This window comes from Lynx canadensis, chromosome F2 (assembly GCF_007474595.2).
Source record: "Lynx canadensis isolate LIC74 chromosome F2, mLynCan4.pri.v2, whole genome shotgun sequence".
Classification (NCBI taxonomy): Eukaryota; Metazoa; Chordata; class Mammalia; order Carnivora; family Felidae; genus Lynx; species Lynx canadensis.
In genome coordinates, this window is record NC_044320.2 from 40,026,612 (window position 1) to 40,047,952 (window position 21,341).

Below are 21,341 nucleotides of genomic sequence, written 5' to 3' on the forward strand. Positions count from 1 at the left end.
GAATCTGCTCCTCCAGTCACTGGGCAAGTACATCTTATGCTTTCACACCTTCATCCCTTTGCTTGTCTTCTTTCCTGTCCCCTTTCTCCTTTCTTAACACCAATGAATCCTTCATTCTTCAATGTCATGTCCTTCTGAAGGGTTTGTTCAGCCCCCAGAGAGAACTAACCCTGTTCTTCTCATTCCCACCTTACTTACAACAGCCCTCGTTTGATTCACCTGTGTATCATTGCCACCTCACCTTGTGCTGGGTGTACGATGGATGCCAATACAGTAAACAATTGTCGAGCATCAGTAAAGTGGCCAGTGCTGCCTGAGGAGTTGGGGAGACAGAGATTATAGGCATCCTGTGTCTGAATCAGGCCCACCATCCAGTGATTTGACAGAGAAATAAACAGGAATCATTGTTGTGGCAGCATCAACAGAGGATACAATAGTTTGTAGAACTTAACCGCAGAAAATAAGAAATGCTACATGGGTGGGCTCAGTGAACACTCTGCTCCACTATTACCACTTTGTGGCACTCAGGGATGTGGTATAAGAGAACATGACTGTTTCTATGGAATCAACATCAAAAGGTCAGTGTATTCAAAACTAACCCTTTAGTCCACTGTCTTCAGTCAAGTTCCCTCCTCAGTCTTTCTCTCTATGATACCACTATGGTTTTTCTAAGACCAGACTTGAAAGCTTTGTAATATTTTTTTTTAATATTTATTTCTTTGAGAGAGAGAGAGAGAGAGAGAGAGAGAGAGAGAGAAAGAGTGCGTGCGTGTGTGTGTGTGTGTGTGTGTGTGTGTGTGTGTGAGTGGGGTAGGGCAGAGAGAGACAGAGAAGTGAGAGAGAGAGAGAGAGAGAGAGAGAGAGAGAGAGAGAATCTCAAGCAAGCTTGTGCTGACAACTTAGAACCTAATGCAGGGTCCAATCCCCTGAACCATGAGATCATGACCTGAGCCAAAATCAAGAGTCAATCGCCCAACTGAATGAGCCACCCAGGAGCCCTGAAAACTTTGTAATCTTTGATTCTTCCCATTCCTCATCTCTCATATCTAAAATGTATTAATTGATCTTTATTTAATAATATTTGGTTCTCCATTTCTGAAGCCCTTACTCCAAATTATTAGTCCCTCAAATCTGAATTCTCTCTGGTCTTTCTCCTTTCTTGTCCATTTGTCACAGAGCCGAAAGAATGTGTTCTAAAAACTGTTTACACCAAAATCCCCCTATTTATAAGTGTGCAATGGTTCCCACTGGCTATAAATCCATTCTGGCCCTATCCTAGGCTTCTACCACTATTCAGACATCATCTTCCTCCCAACAAGTCATCTATATGCATCTTTCAGAAATGCCCTACACATTACCTTGTCATGTATATCGTATGAAGTAAATAAGTAATGATCACCTACAAAATGTACTTCTCAAAATCTTCTGGAAAGAATTCCTACAGAATGTGGTCCCATGGAAAATCTGACAATTCTTAAGCCCAATAGCCACTAACAAAGATTAAATATAATTTAACCAAGTTTTGACAAGTTCCTTCAAAATCACTAGGTGGATGTCATCTGGTCCCAGTGGTTTAATGATCACCCACTTTTTCAATCAGGCCTTGAGTATTTAACACATTTACCGGTAGTTAATGCAAAATCTCTAAAACTATCTACTTCTAAAGAAGACAAAGTTTCTTAACGTTTTCTTCAGAAAAATGGTTTCAATTTAATGACATAAAGCTCTGAAACTTCCTGGAAATTTCCCATGCAATTTTTTAACACAAAGAAAATCAAGACTGTAAGGAGTACCATAAGGCCTTGTCCTATTGAGCTCCCCTGGAGAAATCAAAGTACCTTCAGTTAATTGATATTATTGATGCATTTACCCAATGGCCATCAAAATGGCACTGATTCTTAGGAAACCACTTTCAATGAAATCCATCACAAAATTTTTGAGTACAAAATATGCACTCACCAGCTTGCTTCAGGGACTGTAATTCTAAGAATACAATTAGGCTGTCAAAGAGGACTTTCATGGACTAAGAAAAAGATAGAAGTTCCAATTAAATCTAGAGCAATAATCTGACATAACTGCAAATACATCAGCTCTGGACTACCCTGGTGATGAGTCTATGAACCAGAAACTAGAAGGCAGAGGACAAAAAGAGACAAAAACCAAGAGTCCAAACCAAAGAAAGAAACAGGAAGAAACGAGAGATGAAAAGAGGAACAGAAAGAAAGGCAGAGATGGTTAGTAGAGAGAAGGACAGATAAAGAGACAGACAAGCAGAGTAAATAACAAAGACACAAAGAAAAAGAGAAAAAGGAGAGACATAGAGAATCCCAGCTATCGAGAAGAAATTTCCTAGTCCTACATGATTAAGTTCAATATTAAGTATAACCTTCTGATTACTGAACACATTTCTTAAATTCACTCATATCAGTTATCAAAAACTTATAGTTATTAACCAGTGATATTTTTTGTTAGGAAAAAGGAATTAGATTTGCTAAAGAGAAGGAAAGATGAAATACGAGCTGGATAAGGGTGTTTATTAAAAAGGATACCTGGGTACTATCAACCTACGTTATTTCATCAGTAAGTCTACAGAGCACATCATCCATACTTTTACAATCTCAAAAGAAAATCTTTTCCTGGAAGATTTTTCAGAAAATTAAACATTGGGAATATAACTAATGCAATCTAAATGTCCAACTACACTAAAGGCTCCACAAAGCAAATGGAAAGAAACTCCATCCCTGCCTCCAGAGAAGCTTTGAAACTAAGACAACAATAACAAAGATAAATATTGTATGACAACTAAAAACATGTAAGTAAAAAGTCAAGATTTCACATTATATAAGCATAAATCTAAGTGAATGTCATAAGATTACAGGAGAAGAGGGAACCAGATAATGTTTAAAAAGTAAAAGAGAAGCAGCTTTGTTTCCTCTTGGAGAAAATGACAAACTACCCAAATACCTTCCTTAACTTCATGCTTCAAGCAGCAAGTGGATTTTTGCTTTTAATATCAAATGAAGAGTTTTGAGTTAATTATACTCTTTAATTCATAGTATACCATCATCACTGGCCTATTCAAGGCAAATCTCTTTGTTTTACTTGCTTGTTTTTAAAACTTATTTATTGTCTTTTAACCCCACTCCCGCTCCTCATTCCCACCTCCACCCCATGTCTTAAGTAGACAACCATTCTAAGATCTTTTTTCTTTTATGTCTTCTTAGAAAATATGAAACATAATTCTACGTGCATGCAAAATTGTATTTATATGTATGCAATTGTATTATGTATTTCTTTCTACTTTTTATTACTTTTATTCAGCTTTATGCATGTAAGATCCATCCATGTTGCTATACATATATTAGTCTGTTGCTTCTAACTTCTGTAAAACATTCCCTGGGATGCATCCACCACATCTTACATGTCTACTCTCTCAGGGAGGGACCTCCAGATGGACCCTACCCCCCAAAAAAAGGCTATAATAATTATCTTTGTATATATACCCATAGGTAACTGAATGGCAATTTCTTTGGGAAATATACCACGGAAGTGAAATACTAGGTAATTGAATATAAAAATATATTTAGGTTGGTTAAATACTACCAGTATGTTCTCCAAAATGGTGGCACCATGCTTCATGCTCACCCATCAGTGCATGAGGGTTCCTATGTCCTCACAGCCCCACCAACACATTTTACATCTTTGCTATAAAATGATCTCATTTTTTTCAAAATGTGCATTGTTCTCATTACTAATGAGTTGAGATCTCTATACACATGTTAGCTTTTATGGTTCCTCTTCCTTAAATTGTTTATTCAGAACCTTTGTCCAGTTTGCTACTAGGGCTACTGCCTTTTTATTATTGATTTCCAATAGTTCATAGCCTACATATTAATCCCATAACAATTTTAGACAGTGTTAAGATCTTTTCCCATTTTGTCATCTAACAGCTTTTGTCATGGTATCCTTCATGTTAGAAATTCTTAATTCTGATGCAATAAAATTCAGTAATGCTTTTGTTGTATGGTTTGTGCTTTTTAAGCTGTGTTTGTATGAGAGTGTACCACATAGGAGATAGATGTGGAAGTCCCATTCTTAAGGAAACAGCCAAAAGGAAAATATTAATACATGAGAAATGTGGGCAGAAATGTCCACGAGGCAAGGTGAAGAAGGAAGCCTCTTAAGAAGGCAAGAGTTGGGATAAGGCTCTGCCACATATTGGCTGCGTGACCTTGGACAAAGTGCTGAAATTCCCAGAGCGTGTCGCCTGTAAGATATGAATAATACCTAGCCCAAAGGATACTATAAGTAAAAGAATCATGTGATGACTAGCGTATAGATGTCACTCAATAAATGTGAGTTCCTTTGACCCCTACCCCTTTCCTCCTCATCCCTACTCCTGCCTTGACGCAGAGAGAGAATTTGTAACCTCTGACACTTTGGAATTGGATCCTTCAGCTGATCCCATAACTGCAAATTCCAAGAATCACCTGTGGATACAGGCTCTTTAGAACACTTGTTCACACTGTGATGAGATATTAGACAAAGATAAATCCCTGTGTGTGTGGGGGGGGGGAACACTGAAAATGCTGTTTCCCTGATGAGACCAAAGGAGGAGAAAAGGACAAGTTCAAATAACTAATTCTCTGATGACGGGGCCTTGTGCACAAAGTAGTTAGCACTTCACTAAGAAATGGATCAAAATTATAAGTAGTATAATGTCTTTCTTTGGTAGATGTGCTAAGAGTATGCAGGAAGGCTATTTTAAGTTCCTCTGAGATGAACACAATAAGAGTTTGGAATATGCTTAAACTGCACCTTTCTAGACGTTCTGATCCATGCTGCTTAAATCTTCAGAAAGAATAGACTGTGGCAAACAACCCAATCATGATTTCATTGATGTTTATTTTCCCTTCTTTTTGTTATGTGCCTTTACTTTCGATGCACACCAAAACTCAATGCTATTTGGATATGACAGGGACATAAAAGACCTATGGAAATCATGTAGGGCTAAAGGAAGCTTGTTTGAGTAGGAATAAATTTTTAAATATCCCTTTTAAATGTATGATATTTCTCACAATCTAATCATCAGATCAATGGATATTTAATATGCATCTATTACCTACCAGGCACTGAGCCTATCACTAAAGGAGATACAAAGATAAGATGTGGCTTTTACCCTGGAGGAGGTCACAATTTCTCAGAAGAGAGAACCCTGTGAATAATCAACTTCAATAAATTGTGATCATTGCATAATATAGGCAAAGTGCTAAGAGAATAGAGATGAAAGAACAATTAAGTTTACTAGGTTTGGATCCAAGAAAGACTTTAAAGAAAAGATCCATTTTAAATGAGTCTTTAAAATGAGTAGGAATTCTCCAAGCAGGGAAGAGTTGAGTTAGGCTGAGTTAGGATTAGGTTTAGGGTTAGGGTGAAGGTTAAGTTAGCCAGAGGCCCAAGAAATAGCTTTCAAGGTAAAGAAGTGTGAACATATCAAGGCAAGAGCAGTTAGGCCCATGTAGCTTCAGCCTAAGGTGTGTGGCTAGAGAGGAACTAGACATAAACCTAGAAACAGAGCCTGGGGTCACCTTTTAAAGGTTGTAAGAATTTAACTACACCCTGAACAATGAAAAATTTTAAGGGAATGGCATAATGAGATCCATATTTTACTAAGACAACTGAAGCAGCAGTATTGAAATTGATCAAACTGAGACTGGGGTCAGGAAGATCAATTAGGAGATGATTATAACACTAGTCAGGAGATGTTAGGTCCTGAACTCTGATGCTACAGTGAGATAGACAAAAGGAATCACACATGACATTTAAGACTTGGTGACCAACTGAATGTTGGAGCAATATAAATGCAAAGACTTAATTCATTCGACTAATATTTCTTGAGGCTTTTTTGTGCATGAGATACCATGCTAAGGACTAGGGCAAATTTTCTCAACTTCGACACTACTGGCACTTTGGAATGGATAATTATTTGTTGAGGAGGAAAAAGAACCTGTTCTGTACATTATGGGATGCTTATTAGTATTCCTGGCTTCTACCCACTAAACTCAAGCAGTACTGCCTCTCAGTCACAACTATCAAATTGTGTCCAGACATTGCTAAATTTCCCTTGGGGAGCACAACGGCCTGAAGTTGAGAACCACTGAAACTTGAATCTCTGACTCTAAGAGCCTTACTATCTAGTAGAGAAAGCATGTATAGGGTACAGAAAGGAGATGAGCAAACACAGAAAAAGTCTCCATAGAGGAGGCATTTGAGCTGAATCCTTACATATGGGCATTCCAGGCAGAGAATAAAAACATGACAGCAAGATACCATCTCAGATATTAGATGCTCTAAGCATGGGTGTCTGGGTGTATGACAACATCATTAACAAATATGAGAAACTGAGGGGAGAAAGATGCTGAATTTGTGGGACTACTAGAACATCCAGTAGTTCTTGGAACTACAGACAGAAGTCAGGCACATATATATGTGTGTATATATATATATATATATATATACACACATATATATGTGTGTGTGTGTGTGTATATATATATATATATATATATATATATATATATATACAATTAAAAATTGTAAGTATATAGGTGGTACTTAAAGCCATGGAATTGGATCATATTACTTAAGGCAAATGTTTACAGGCAGAAACCTCTGAAAACACCAACATTTAAGATGAAGCCTAGGAAAGAGAAGCATCCAAAATAGATAAGGGGGAAACAGCAGAGAAGATGAAGGAGAAAACCTACTTTAATTTATGTGGCAAATTTCATAATCAGCCTAGAACATTTCTCTTCAATCCATCAGAATGTCCAGGGAGATATGCCCCCACTTCATTCCATGATTACTCTCCTCATATTCTTTTTAGTCTTTTTAGAGCCACTATAATTCATTTGTTACAGAGGACCAAGTTGCTATTGGTGGTGTTATGTGTACTATACAACCAGTAGCTATCTTTTTTTACTTGTTTATTTATACAAAACAAAAACTTCATACCATATTGTTATCAAAGAGGCATAATGAAATGAGCATTGTGTTGGATGTGGACAATTGGCATTTAACATCCATTCTAAGCATTCTTCACAAAACTAGAACAAACAATCCTTAAAGTTGTATGGAACCACAAAAGACCCCATGTAGCAAAAGTAATGTTGAAAAAGGAAACCAAAGCTGGAGGCATCACAATCCTGGACTTTAGCTTGTATTACAAAGCTGTAATCATCAAGACAGCATGACATTGGCACAAAAACAGATACATAAACTGATGTAATAGAATAGAGAACCCAGAATTGGACCCATAAATGTATGGCCAACTAATCTTCAACAAAGTAGGAAAGAGTATCCAATGGAAAAAAGACAGTCTCTTTAGCACATGGTGCTGGGAGAACTGGACAGCAACACGAAGAAGAATAAAACTGGACACTTTCTTACATCACACACAAAAATAAATTCAAAAATGGATGAAAGACCTAAATGTGAGACAGGAAACCATCAAAATCCTACAGGAGAAAACAAGCATCAACCTCTTCGACCTCAGCTGCAGCAACTTCTTACTTGACATGTATCTGAAGGCAAGGGAAATAAAAGCAAAAATAAACTATTGGGACCTCGTCAAGATTAAAAGCTTCTGCACAGCAAAGGAAACAATCAACAAAACTAAAAGGCAATTGATGGGATGGGAGAAGATATTTGCAAATGAAATAGCAGATAAAGGGTTAGCATCAAAAAATCTATAGAGAACTCACCAAATTCAACACCCCCCAAAACAAATAATCCAGTGAAGAAATGGGTAGAAGACATGAATACACAGACACTTCTTCAAATAAGACATCCAGATGGCAAACAGACACATGAAAAGATGCTCAACATCACTCATCATCAGGGAAATACAAATCAAAACCACACTGAGATACCACCTCACACTGATCACGGTGGCTGAAAGTGACAACTCAGGAAACAACAGGTGTTGGCGAAGATGTGAAGAAAGGGGAATCCTTTTGTACTGTTGGTGGGGATGTAGCCATTCTGGAAAACAGTGTGGAGTTTCCTCAAAAAATTAAATATAGAATTACCCTACAACCCAGCAATACCACTACTGGGAATTTATCCAAATGATACAGGACTGCTGATTCATAGGGGCACATGTACCCCAATGTTTACAGCAGCACTATCAACAATAGTCAAATTATGGAAAGAGCCCAAATGTCCATCAACTGATGAATGGATAAAGAAGATGTGGTATATATATACAATGGAGTATTACTCGGCAATCAAAAAGAATGAAATCTTGCCATTTGCGACTACGTGGATGGAACTGGAAGGTATTATGCTAAGTGAAATTAGTCAGTCAGAGAAAGACAGATATCATATGATTTCACTCATACGTGGAATTTGAGAAACTTAACAGAAGACCATAGTGGAAGGGAAGGAAAAATAAGTTACAGAGGGAGGCAAACCATAAGAGACTCTTAAACACAGAGCACAAACTGAGGGTTGATAGGGGTGGGGGGTGGAAGGGGTGGAGGAGGTAGGTGATGGGTATTGAGGAGGGCACTTGTGATGAGCACTGGATGTTATACGTAAGTGATGAATCACAGGAATCTACTCCTGAAGCCAAGACTACACTGTATGTTAGCTAACTTGACAATAAATTTTAAAAAATAAAAATAAATAAATGTGTCTTTACTGTATATAAACACTAAAAACCTACAAACTAAATTTCTTCCTACAGCTAGGGTTCTAGAAGTAAATTTAAGTGTCACCAACTCTATGCACCTGAACAAGATCTGGAAAGCAGAACTGGGTGAAGACTTCTTTCTACTGCTTCTACTATTTCCAAGGCAAGCACAATTGTGGCGCTGTCTGGATTTTCTACAGCAACTTTATGATAAAAGCCATTGTTCAATCTAAGAAAAGCAATAGCAGTCTTGGTAGTTTGTTTCTACAGAATGGTTCTCAAATTCATTCCTGAAAAGTTCAAGTTAAAGTCTGCATTATGAGATTTCCCAATAATTAGGGGGAAAAAAACCTTAAAATCCTAAAATATACCCATGTTTACTTTAAATTTAAACCAGGTAGAGTGGTTCCACAACTAAACATTAACTGTCAGTCAATTCTACACATTAAGCCCAGTTTAGTGCTATCTCTACCTCTCTTCCTCCCACTCCTAAATCATTTCTATGAAGAAAAGTCATGAGGTACACATAGTTTGACATGACCCAGCAGAAGTACCAATCAGGGCACTCAGCTCAAAATCTAAGGCCAGACAGACTGGATTCTTAAGTTTGTAAGTGCCATTTCTAGATCAAGTTCCCACCAATCTGCAAACCATGATGTTAATGTTCCAAAGGCTGTGTAAACTGACCTAAAGAACTGTATCTTAGAGCACTTTGATAGGACAGAAGGAGCATAAATTAGTCAACTTTGTTGCTTTACAATCTTTTAATGCACTCCAGGGCCAGTTAGCCCTCTTCATATATGAGAAATAAGTAAACTCTTAAGAAAACATGAAAAAGGAGATAATGAATCAATACAAACCATATCAATAGCTTAAAAAATCAATTTGAATCAGGTGACAAAGAATTTAAATATTTACTATGTAAAGAGTTCCTATACATCAGTTAGAAAATCACTGAAGTACCAATAGAAAGTGGGCAGGGGATATTCACAGATAATCTGAAGAAGAAAAATACAAGTAACAATAAGTATATTAAAATATTAGTCTCACCAATAAGCAAAGAAATACAAAATAAAATAACAGTGAAATATCATTGTAAGCCCATCACAATGGCAAAGATTAGAAAAAAAAATATCCAATGCATATGAATGCACAGGGATTAGAATATTAAGATACACTGCTGACAAGACAGTAGATGTGCATAATCCTTCTGGAAAACAATTTAACAAATATATCAAGAGCTTAAAATATCAATATTTATATTAAAATTGTGAATAATTAAATAGACTATATTTATACACTGTATTATAAATAATTTATATTATATATAATGTTATATAAATTCTATTATATTAACATTTCACATAATTTAAAATATTTGGACAAAAAAATGGTTTCTAAGAATTTTATTTGCATTTTTTGTATCTATAGGAGCAGTTTCAAAGCTATTTTTTGCCACCCTTTTAAGACTCCCTAGAATATCCCTATCATTCCTCTCTTTCTGATATTCATAAAAAATATAAAAATTTCTCCTTTAAAAATCTATCTGTATTAAAGGATTTGTATAGCTATGTTATCTGAAACAGTAGAAAAAAAGGAAAAAGGAAATAATAGAGATTCCAATAACGGTTTTATTCATGTTAATTATTGTATATTTGTGTTTTATAACCATTAACATTTATTTCAAAGGATATTTATTAAATGTGGTAAATGTCTATGATATATGACATAAAAGGCCACAAATATATATAGTTTCATCTCAAATTTATAAAACAAAAATATATATGCATATGGAAAAATTAGAGAGAAAAATAAAAACACTAGAAATACTTTGAGAGAAAAGATCACAGATGATTATTATTTTTATATTTATGTACATGTTTTCTGTAATGAGCAAGATTGATTTTATAATCAGAAAACAATTACGAAGCAAATTACGATGGGTCAACAACATCAGTAAGTAGAAGGAAGCACTATTTTTTATTATTACAAGTCACTAATAGTCTAAGGAAAGATCTACCTAAAATAATTCACTGTTCCTCAAACACTGAAAGAATAATGAATAAGCGCTGAGTATGGTGCTAGGTGCCGAGGATAGAGAGATAGATAAAATTCAGTCTGGTTTTTCAGGAGCTCCCAACACAATTTGCAACATATAGTATTCTGGGAAAGCCCAGTACCTCTACAGAGATGTCAGTCTCCATAGAGAACTAATAAGTACTAAATAATCTGCTATTTGGGGTTCAGAGACTATATAATGAGACCCACAGAATTATGTGTACTGAGGAGGGGCAACAACATTCTGCCCAAGTTCCGCTTTCTTGCCCGTATATCAGCCTCTCTTGGATTTGGCTGCTGGTTCTCATTCTTTCACTCAGTCCATTTAAATCTGATGTCTGCTATGTTCTCTCAGGATTGATTTGAAATTATAGTTTCTCCTGTCTTCTAAGTTTCGCTCAGCATCTTGTCTTACTTGGCCTACTTGCATATCTGTCTCCTTCCAACTATCCACAGATAATTCACAGAGCCTTAACCTGACACACAAATACATTAACACACACTGTCATACTCAACTCTAAGATTGGACAGTTAAAGAAAATCATCTCTGGTTATGTACGAAATCTGTTCCAGAGCATATGCCTGGGAGAACCCCTGCTCTTGTGAACTCTAGCTTCACTCATCCCTTGTGGATTCTCATAAAAATCACAATCTTTTCAATCTGGAAGAAAGCTTACAGATTCAAATGTCAGACATCTCTCATTTTACAGATGATAAAATTAAGATCCAAAACGATCAAAAGACTGGACCAAGGTCACACAACTAGTAGGTGGCTGAACCAAGGACATAACATGGGTTTCCTAAGAGATGAGCTCTGTACCACACTACCTGCATACAGAGGTCCCTTTATGCTGACTTCACTCTATCTCCTGTGGGAATTTCTCCTTACCTGGTTCAGACTAACTCTCCAGTGTCCTCAGAGCTGAAAATAGCCCAGTTGCCAGACAACTGTTTATCTACTTTGAGCCCCATGGAATAAGGAGTGGGGTGAAAGTGAGTCTTGGAACACCACAATAGATTCTAGTGAGTAAAACTCACTTCCCCTGGGTTTTGAAAGCCCCAGGAGCAATCAGTAACTTGGCTTAGTTTTCAATACCAGGCAGATAGCCAGGGAAGATCAGGCCCAGCTACAGAATGAGAAATGAGGATAAGAAAGAAACAGGAATGAGAAACATGTCCAAAAAGAAGGTGCAGACACCAATATATTCTGCCACAGTATGGGTATCAGCAACTTTTGAGACAGATCTGCTTCAGTCAGACGACTAAAAAGGGAAAACTTATAAATGAAGATAACATACAAGTATTTGTATATGAGGCGATACAGTCTAGTAACTAAAAGCACAGACTTTGGAGTTTGACAGTTGGCCTCTCACTAGTTGTGTAACCTTGGGCTAACTACCTCACCTCCGGTTTTCTCATCTGTAAAAAAGAAAAAAATAGCTAGGTCTTTTAACGTAGTTTGGAAAACTTAAAAAGGAAAAAAAGTTATACAGACTATTTATATAGTTAGATAGATAGATAGATAGATAGATAGATAGATAGAGATAGATAGAAATAGATCTACATGCGTGTTGTGTTTGTGTGCATATATACATACATATATGTACATATATGCATGTGCATATACATATGTATATATATATGTAAAGTCTGGTGCCTAATACAGATTAGTGTATAACAGAGGCAACTGAACAAAACACCTGGCTGACACTACAGAACCCAAGTTTAAGGGTTCCCTAATATCTCACAAATCACCTATTCATGCAGTCTCAGAGAAATCAAAACAGACTATCCCAATGGTACTTCCAGAAAGGTGGAATGAGAAACTTGGCAGATCTGTCCTCTACAAAACTTAAATAAGAAAAATTATTTTTTTTAAAAAATCACTTAAAGTCTCTCAAAACTGTCTTAAGGGCATAAAGCAAATGGAGAAACATTCATTCAAGAAAAACTACTAAATCTGAGTTAGAATCATGAGAGTCTATAGAGTTTGGGCCATGACCTGCTTCCTTCTCCCACCCCCAGCTCTATTATGTTACAAAAACTCTATTATGAGCACTCCACTCCAAAAGGGCTGAGGCCCTATTCCTCTACCCAGCCCCAACTCACATGTTAGAAATCCTACCTTAAGCGTAGCCACCAAGAATACTTGGACCCTGATCATCACTGTCTGTCTCAGCTTATTCATAGTGAGGTCCCACACTGGGAGAAGCAAACTGAGAAGACCAGGAGCTACCACCCTCCCCTTCTAGGACCTGCTAAGGATATCAGTCTGGAAGAAGTAGGCCATTATTACTGTGCCTAACTCCTGTGCTACTTTAGCACAGAGGTTCTCTCAGAAAAGAGGCAAGCAAAGAAAAGAGCTTTGCAGTTCTTACCCAGGGTAGTGATTGTATTTGAAGCAGAACATAGAGAATTCCATGCCTAAGGGTGTTGTTCAAAACAATGGAGAGTTTGGTAGAAAACAATTAAAGGAGTGCTAGAAGCTTTATGATACTGCTGGTACCAAGCAAAATGGCAGAGCAATCAGAAGTTTAACAGAACCAGGAAAAGAAACAACCAAGAAAAGCCCTCCTGGGAACACACAGTAAACCCTGGTGACTGGAAAAGCTATGCACATGTTCCTACTCAGGAACAATGAAAACAGGACATGGGTCAGATTGAAAACATTCCCCAAGCTGCACACAGATCCATCAACAAAGGGCAGAAGCTTCACTGGCACAAGAGGCTTAAGCACGCCCTCGGACCAAACACATGCTGAAAAACAAGCTATTCTGATACAGAGGAAAATATTATTAAGCAAGACTTAATAAAATTACATGCATCCTAGCAGGCTGGAAGAGTGTGCATGCCCAAGGCTGCCCTCTCAAGATTGATGGTAAAGGGAACTTCCAAGCTACTAGGCTGTGGCTGAACTTAGGGCAAAAACATAAACTCCTTAAGTTTTAACAACAGCCCCCAAGCCATGTGTACACCCAACAATAAAGGGTAAAAATATAAGTAACTAATGAGATCTACACACAACATTTTACTAGTAAGTAGTTTATGTGGATCAAGGGCTGACTCCTAATGAGCCAGACTAAAAGTGAAAAAAGGGAAAATAAAAGCATTCTTCACAAGGGCATCAGAATTTGTACACTGTGGGAGAAATAGACTTCACATAGTACAATCAAATCATTAAACAAATAAATGGCAAAGAAAACAAGAAAAATAACATCAACCTCCAGTGGGCAGGAGAGAAGAAAGGAGAAGAATCAGTATTGAGAGTCACTAGAATACGTTACTTCAAATGTTCAGTTTTTAACAACAACAACAACAACAACAACAACAACAACAAAATGATGAGACATTAAAAGAAATAGGAAAGTGTGGCCAATACACTGGATAAAAAGCAGGCAATAGATACTGCTTTTGAGGGGGCCCAGTTGTAGGACATACCAGAAAAAGACGTCAAAGCAGCTGAGTTTATAAATATGTTCAAGGACCTTAAAGAAACCATACTTAAAAGAATTAAAGGAAGTTATGATGACAATGTCTCAGCAAATAAGAATATCAATAAAGAGATAAAAATCACAGGAAAAAATTCTAGAGTTGAAAATTAATGTAACTGAAAAGAAAAATTCAGTAAAGGGGCTCAACAATATATTTAAACTAGCAGAAGAAAGAATAAGTGAACTTGATGATAGATTGTTATAGGTTATACAACCTAAAAAGAAAGGGGAAAAAAGGGGAAGAAAAATGAGCAGAACCTCAGGAAATGTGGGACACCATTAAGTGTCCCACCACTTACTGACAGTGGAAGGACCAGAAGACCAAAAAAGGGGTAGAAAAATATTCATAGAAATAATAGCTGGAAATTTCTCAAATTGAAGAAAATCACTAACTGACACATTCATAAAGCTCAACAACCTCCAAGCAGGATAAAAGCAAAGAGATCCATACCTAGATACATCAGAATCAAAATGATGAAAACCACAAATGAAAACAAAATCAGTAAGAGCAAAACGGTTAATCACATATAAGGGAATCCCAATAACATTAACACTGACTTCTCATCGGAAACAGCAAAGACCAAAGGACAATGGATGACAAATTCAAAGTACTGAAAGTAAAAAACTGTTAACCAAGAATCGTATATCCAGAAGAACTATGTTTCAAAAATTAAGATTCAATAAACAAATAAGAATAGATGAAGGGTTAGAGAATTTTCTGCTAGCAGACCTTCTTTGGGGGAAAAAAAATTAAAAAACTAAAGGGAGTTATTCAGGATGAAAACAAGTGACACCAAATAACAATTTAGATCCTTATCCTCACAAAACTAAAAATATTTATGCCAATACTTAAGGAAATACTATAAATAACTGCATGCCAACAAATTACATCATTTAGATAAAATAAACAAATTCCTAGAAACACACAAACTACTAAAACTGACTCAAGAATAGAAAATATGAATAGATCTATAACAAGGAATGATATTAAGTTAATAATTAACAATATTCCCACAAAGAAAATCCCAGGACCAGATGGCTTGTGAATTCTACCAAAAAACTTAAAGAATTAACGTCAATCTTTCACAAACTCTTCCAAAGAACAAAAGACCAGGTGGTATTTTCTAATTAATTATTTGAGTCTAGAATTACCCTGATACCAAACCAGGTTAAGATATCACAAAAAATAATAATAACAATAAAACTGCAGACCAATATCCCTTGTGAGTATAGATGTAAAACTACCAGACATAATACTAGCAAACTGAATTCAGTAACATATGAAAAAGATTATATGCCATAACCAAGTGGGATTTATCCCAGGAATGGAAAGCTGGTTTAATATCTGAATATCAATTAATGTAATACACACAATTCAATAAGGAAAGAATAGAAAGAATAGTCTTTTCAATAGATGATGCTGAGACAACTGAATGACCACATACAAAAGAATGAAGTTGTACTCCTACCTGACACCATAGATAAAAATTATCTATCACAGACCTAAATGTAATAGCTAAAACTATATAACTCTTAGAAGAAAATTTAGGAGTAAATCTTTGTGATCTTGGTTGGGGCAAAGCTTTCTTAGATATAACACCAAAAGCACAAGCAACAACAAAAAATTTAGATATGTTGTGCTAAATCAAAATTAAATACTTTTCTGCAGTAATATTACCATCAAAAAAGTGAAAAGAGGGGCACCTGGGTGGCTCAGTTGGTTGAGCGTCCAACTTCAGCTCAGGTCATGATCTCACAGCTAATGGGTTCAAGCCCCACATTGGGCTCTGTGCTGATAGCTTGGAGCCTGGAGCCTGCTTCATATTCTGTCTCCCTCTCTCTCTGCCCCTAACCCACTTGCATTCTGCCTCTGTCTATCTCAAAAATAAACATTAAAAAAAAAAAAAAGCAAAAAGAGAATCTATAAAATGGGAGAGGATGTTAGTAAATCAAACATCTGATAAGGGACTTGTATCCAGAATATATGAAGACCTTTTACAACTCAATAATAAAAATTCAAATAGCATAATTAAAAATTGGGCAAAGGATTTGAATATACATTTCTCCAAAGATACACAACTAGCCAATAAGAACACAGAAAGATGCTCAACATCATTAATCATTAGGGAAATGGAAATCATAACCCCAATGAGATATCTCTTTATACCCACTAGGATAGTCATAACCAAAAAGACAGATAATAACAAGTGTTGAGAAGTATGTGTGAAAATTAGAATACATTAATGGAAATGTAAAATGGTACAGTCACTTGGGAAAAGAGTATGGCAGTTCCTCAAAACATTAAGCACAGAGTTACTATATGACCCAGCAATTCCACTCTTTGGCATATATCCAAGAGAAATGAAACATATGTCCATACAAAAACTTATACACGAAGGTTTTTAGCAGAATTATTCATAATTGCCAAAAGATAAGAAAAACAAATATCTACCAACTGATGAATGAATAGATAAAATATGGTATATTCAAAAATGGAATATTATTCAACAACAAAAAATGAATTAAGTACTGATTCATGCTAAATGTATGAACTTGGAACACATGCTACATGAAAAAAACCAGCACAAAAGACTACATGGTGAATTATTATGTTCATGTGAAATATTCAGAATAGGCAAATCCATAAAGATAGAAAATCAGTGATTGCCTTGGGCTTAGGAGGGAGGTAAGGGAGGAAGGCAAAGAAACTGCTAATGAGTATGGAGTTTCTTTTCAGGGTGATGAAAATGTTCTACAATTAGACCATGCAGTAGTTGCACAATTCTGTGAATATACTAAAAACCACTGAATTGTAGATTTTAAATGGGTGAATATTATGTATGTGAATTATACCTCAGAAAAGATGTTTGTTTGTTTGTTTCTTAACCTGACCATCTACTTCTATACTGGATCTTTCTTTAGGCATTAGAGAAAGTCAAAACTTTCTACAAACTTTTTAGAGAATGTTAACTAGTTTCTATAAAATAGTTCCTCTGTCATAGTTAAATAGTCCAAGAATACATGAATAGTCCATGAGCAGTCCACAGGAAAACAGTCCACGATTGGTCCAAGACTGACTGACAGCTCACTGGTGACTGGTTATATATCCCTGATCTAGTCACTTATACTGTCTGTTGGAGCTGAGCTAGGGCGCTGATAAGTAAAGGCAGAACTTCCCCTGGATAATTCCTTCCATTAGAGTCCTCAGGTTCTGTAAAAATAATTAACTCAAATCAATTCCATATGTAAAAATCTGTTCCCTATCTCATTAATTCTTTTTTTTTATTTTTTAATTTTTAAACTTTTTTTTTAAACGTTTTATCTCTGAGAAACAGAACATGAGCAGGGGAGGGGCAGAGAGAGACACACACACAGAATCTGAAGCAGGGTCCAGGCTCTGAGCTGGCAGGACAGAGCCCGACGCAGGGCCCCAACCCACAAACTATGAGATCATGACCTGAGCCGAGGTCAGATGCTCAACAGACTGAGCCACCCAGGCACACCACTTTTTTAATTTTTAAAAAAAATTTTAAGTTTATTTATTTTAAGAGAGAGAGAACGTAAGTGGGGAAGGGGCACAGAGAGAGGGTGAGAGAGAGAATCCCAAGGAGGTTCCACATCACCAGGGCAGAGCCCAATGTGGGGCTTGAACTCACAAACTGTGAGATCATGACCTGAGCTGAAGTCAGATGCTTAACTGCTTGAGCCACCCAGAAGCCCCCTAATTCGTTAATTCTAAAAATTTCTGCACATTGAGGTTGCTCGGAGGAAATTATAGTTTTTCTATCCTATGCACACTTATCTCCATGCTCTGGAGAATGAAACTAATATTGTACTAGCTATAAGTTGTTAAGCGATAGGGCTGATAGATATCGTGGACCAATAGCTGTAGATCTTCATTTAAAAGGCAACCCTACACAGTCAGCTTTCTTTCAGAAAGAAATAGAAGAAAGGGAAGAAAGGAAGAAGGAAGAACAACAAATATAAGAAAAGAGAATTCATTAAGCCAGTGGAATGAGAAATGATTTTTATCTTCCTTCTTATCATCTAAATTGTAATACGAATCATGCATACTATAATCAACTAAATCACATGACGTTAGTTTTATAAAGTACACAGCAGATTGACTTGAAAAGACAAAGAATACCTTCTGGGGGAGTCCCAATGCTGCTTCCAAGACCCAAAATAGCCATCTTGTGAATCCTTGGCTCCAGCATCACAGCAGATTCTTCCCCCCTCTCCCAGTGGGGTATTTTGACCGGCTCCAAGTGGACATTCTCCAGCCCATCTTCCTGCAGGTTCTGGTGCATGATTTGGATGGCTTTTTCTAAGCTCTTGGAGCCACTTGGTCTGGGTCCAACAGTATCCACCAGAAGTGCCAGTCGCTCATAGGATCTGTTCTGGGCTTTACCATAAACAGCAAGGTTGATGATTGCTTTAGCAACATCTCCATAGCTGGCTATTTCTTCTTTAATTTCTTGAAAAGACCTCTGAGAGATGTCATTCTTATATATCGTTTTCCCAGAGCTCAGGGATAAAAGGTGAACAACACCAACAAATGTGAGAAGAAGGAACTTCATTGATTTTTCCAGTTGGTTTTCTTCCTAAAATAATCTAAGTAAAAAAAAAAAACCAAAAAACAAAAAACAAACAAACAAAAAAAACATGTTTTAGGGGGAAAGAATCTCACAGCTATCTGCCCATAACCCAGGAATTGCTTTTCTTTTCTTTATAATAGATTTTTTTAAGTTTTATTTATTTATTTTGAGAGAGAGAGGGAGAGAGAGAGGGAGAGAGCATGAGCTGGGAAGGGGCAGAGAGAGAAGGAGAGAGAGAATCCCAAGCAGGCTCTGCACTGTCAGCACAGAGCCCGAAGTGGGGCTCGAACTCACTAACCGAACCATAAGATTATGACTTAAACCAAAATCAAGAGTGGGAAGCTTAACCAGGTGTCCCCCAGGGACTACTTTTCAAACAGGAGTCCCCTTCTCTTCTCAACCACTGCCCAACTTCCATCATCAAATGCAGGCACCGTAAGTCGCAGGAATGAAAATGTACAGAGACAATGATTGGCTTAATATGCAGTATTTATTAAAACAACAGAATCACGTTACCTAGTAATCCAGTTTAAAATATGCTAAAATGTTGGGGTGCCTGGGTGGCTCAGTTGATTCAGCGTCTAACTCTTGATTTCGTCTCAGGTCATGATCTCAGGGTTTGTGAGTTCAATCTCTACAAGGGGCTCTGGGCTCTGGGCTCTGTGCTGACACAGTAAAATCTGCTTGGGATCCTCACTCTCCTCTCTCTGTGCTCCTCCCCTCCCCGCACCCCTCCTCAGCCTGCTCATGTGATCTCTCAAAATAAATAAATAAACATCTTTAAAAATATGCTAAGAGGTTAAAATAGAACAACTAGGAAAGAGAGGAAGAAACAGTGTTACCACTGTGTAGCAGTCACAGGGCTCAGAAACTACTGTCTGCTGCTCCTCCCTCTTAATAGAGTATGATCCAAATGGGTTTTAGAGTTCCCTGTACATGATATGCTCTCTCCTATCTGCCTATTGAACTCGTCCATCAAGGCCACTGCAGATATTATCTTTTCCTGGTGCTTTCTCTAACCCCACCTGCTCCACATTTAATCCTCACAACAACTCTATGAGATTCTTTTTTTAAATATTTATTTACTTAAATAATCTCTACAACATGGGGCTTGAATTCACGACCCCAGGATCAAGAGTCACGCGCTCTTCTGACAGAACAAGCCAGGTGCCCCTCTATGAGATAATTTCTTAAAATTACTTTCATTTTATAAAAGAGGATCCTGGGGTAGTAAGAGATTAAGTGACTTGCCATAGACACACAAAGGCTTTCTCACTCTAGAGTCCATGCTCTAAATGCCTGAAAGTATGGTTTGAGGGCCAATGCCAGTCCACAGCTGTTTTTCACTAATCTACAGTAAATACAGAGGTTAAGAGCAAACACATCCCGTGCTGTGCAGCAAAGTAACCAATAGCCTCATGTGATTATTTCAATTTAAACTGATTTAAATGAAATAAAATATTTAGCTTTTCAGTCATACTAGCTGCATTTCATATGCTCAATAGCCACATGTGGCTAGCAGCTACCATATTGGGCAACACAGATAAAACATTTCCATCATCATAAAAGGTTCTATTGGATAGCACTGATTTAGACATCTTTATATACAATTGACTGAGTAATTGTACCTTTGTCTAACCTATGATTAAAAAGTGGTGCTTCTCTTTGTGTGTCTCTTCTATTTCATTTTTCAAATTCACTGCTATTGTATTTTGCAAAAGTCTAATAAATTTGACATTTTAAAAACTGGTCTTTCACCAGAGATAATTTGAGAATCTCAGTCATGAACTACTATATTATAGGAGTAAATTTCAAATTCAGCCAGCATACAAGGCCTTTCAAAATAAGGCTCCAACAACCACTTCAAACTCATCTCTCTACTTCCCCCTCTGGAGCACACAAATGTCTTCCTTCTTTTTCTCATTCTCTCTTCCTCTCTTTCCTTCTTCCTTTTTTCCTCTTTCTTTCTCTCTCTCTCTATCAAACACATGCGCGCGCGCACACACACCACACACACACACACACACACACACACACACACACACACACACATATCTTAGGGAAGCTTCTAGATATACCGAGCATTTGAAATGGGGGACTAGTCCAAATTGAGATATTTTTTAAGGTAAAATATATACCTGATTTAATCTTTAAAACCAAATACTTCATATTTAAGTATGAAAAACAACATAATTATTAGGTTAAATAAAATATTATTCACCTGTTTCTTTTATGTTTTAATATGAAATTAGAAATGTTTAACTTACATACTTATATTTATATGGGACAGTAATGCTCTAGCTGCATTGAACTTGACACTGTTCTTCTAACACCCAGGCCCCTTCATTACTCTAGATCTCTGCATATTTTCCTTCTCTTTGACCCCAAGGCCCTTCTCCTCACCCTACTCCTCTGCTCCTGGTAAAGGTCTCCAGAGACTCATTCTTTAATGAAAATGTTTTAAAAATCACCTCTTGTGCGGAGTCTCACCAAACACCA

The 21,341-nt window shown here is 36.9% G+C and overlaps 1 protein-coding gene across 2 annotated transcripts in view; it reads right to left on the reverse strand.

Moving 5' to 3' along the window:
* The window catches only part of CPQ (carboxypeptidase Q), a 344,836-nt gene extending 325,982 nt beyond the window's left edge, over positions 1–18,854 (reverse strand). For both annotated transcript variants that reach the window (XM_030303994.2, XM_030303995.2), the window contains exon 1: positions 18,392–18,854. In XM_030303994.2, the coding sequence (XP_030159854.1) occupies positions 18,392–18,824 (433 nt within the window). In that variant the 5' untranslated portion in view covers positions 18,825–18,854. The remainder of the gene's footprint in view (positions 1–18,391) is intronic.
* Between the last annotated feature and the right edge of the window lie 2,487 nt (positions 18,855–21,341).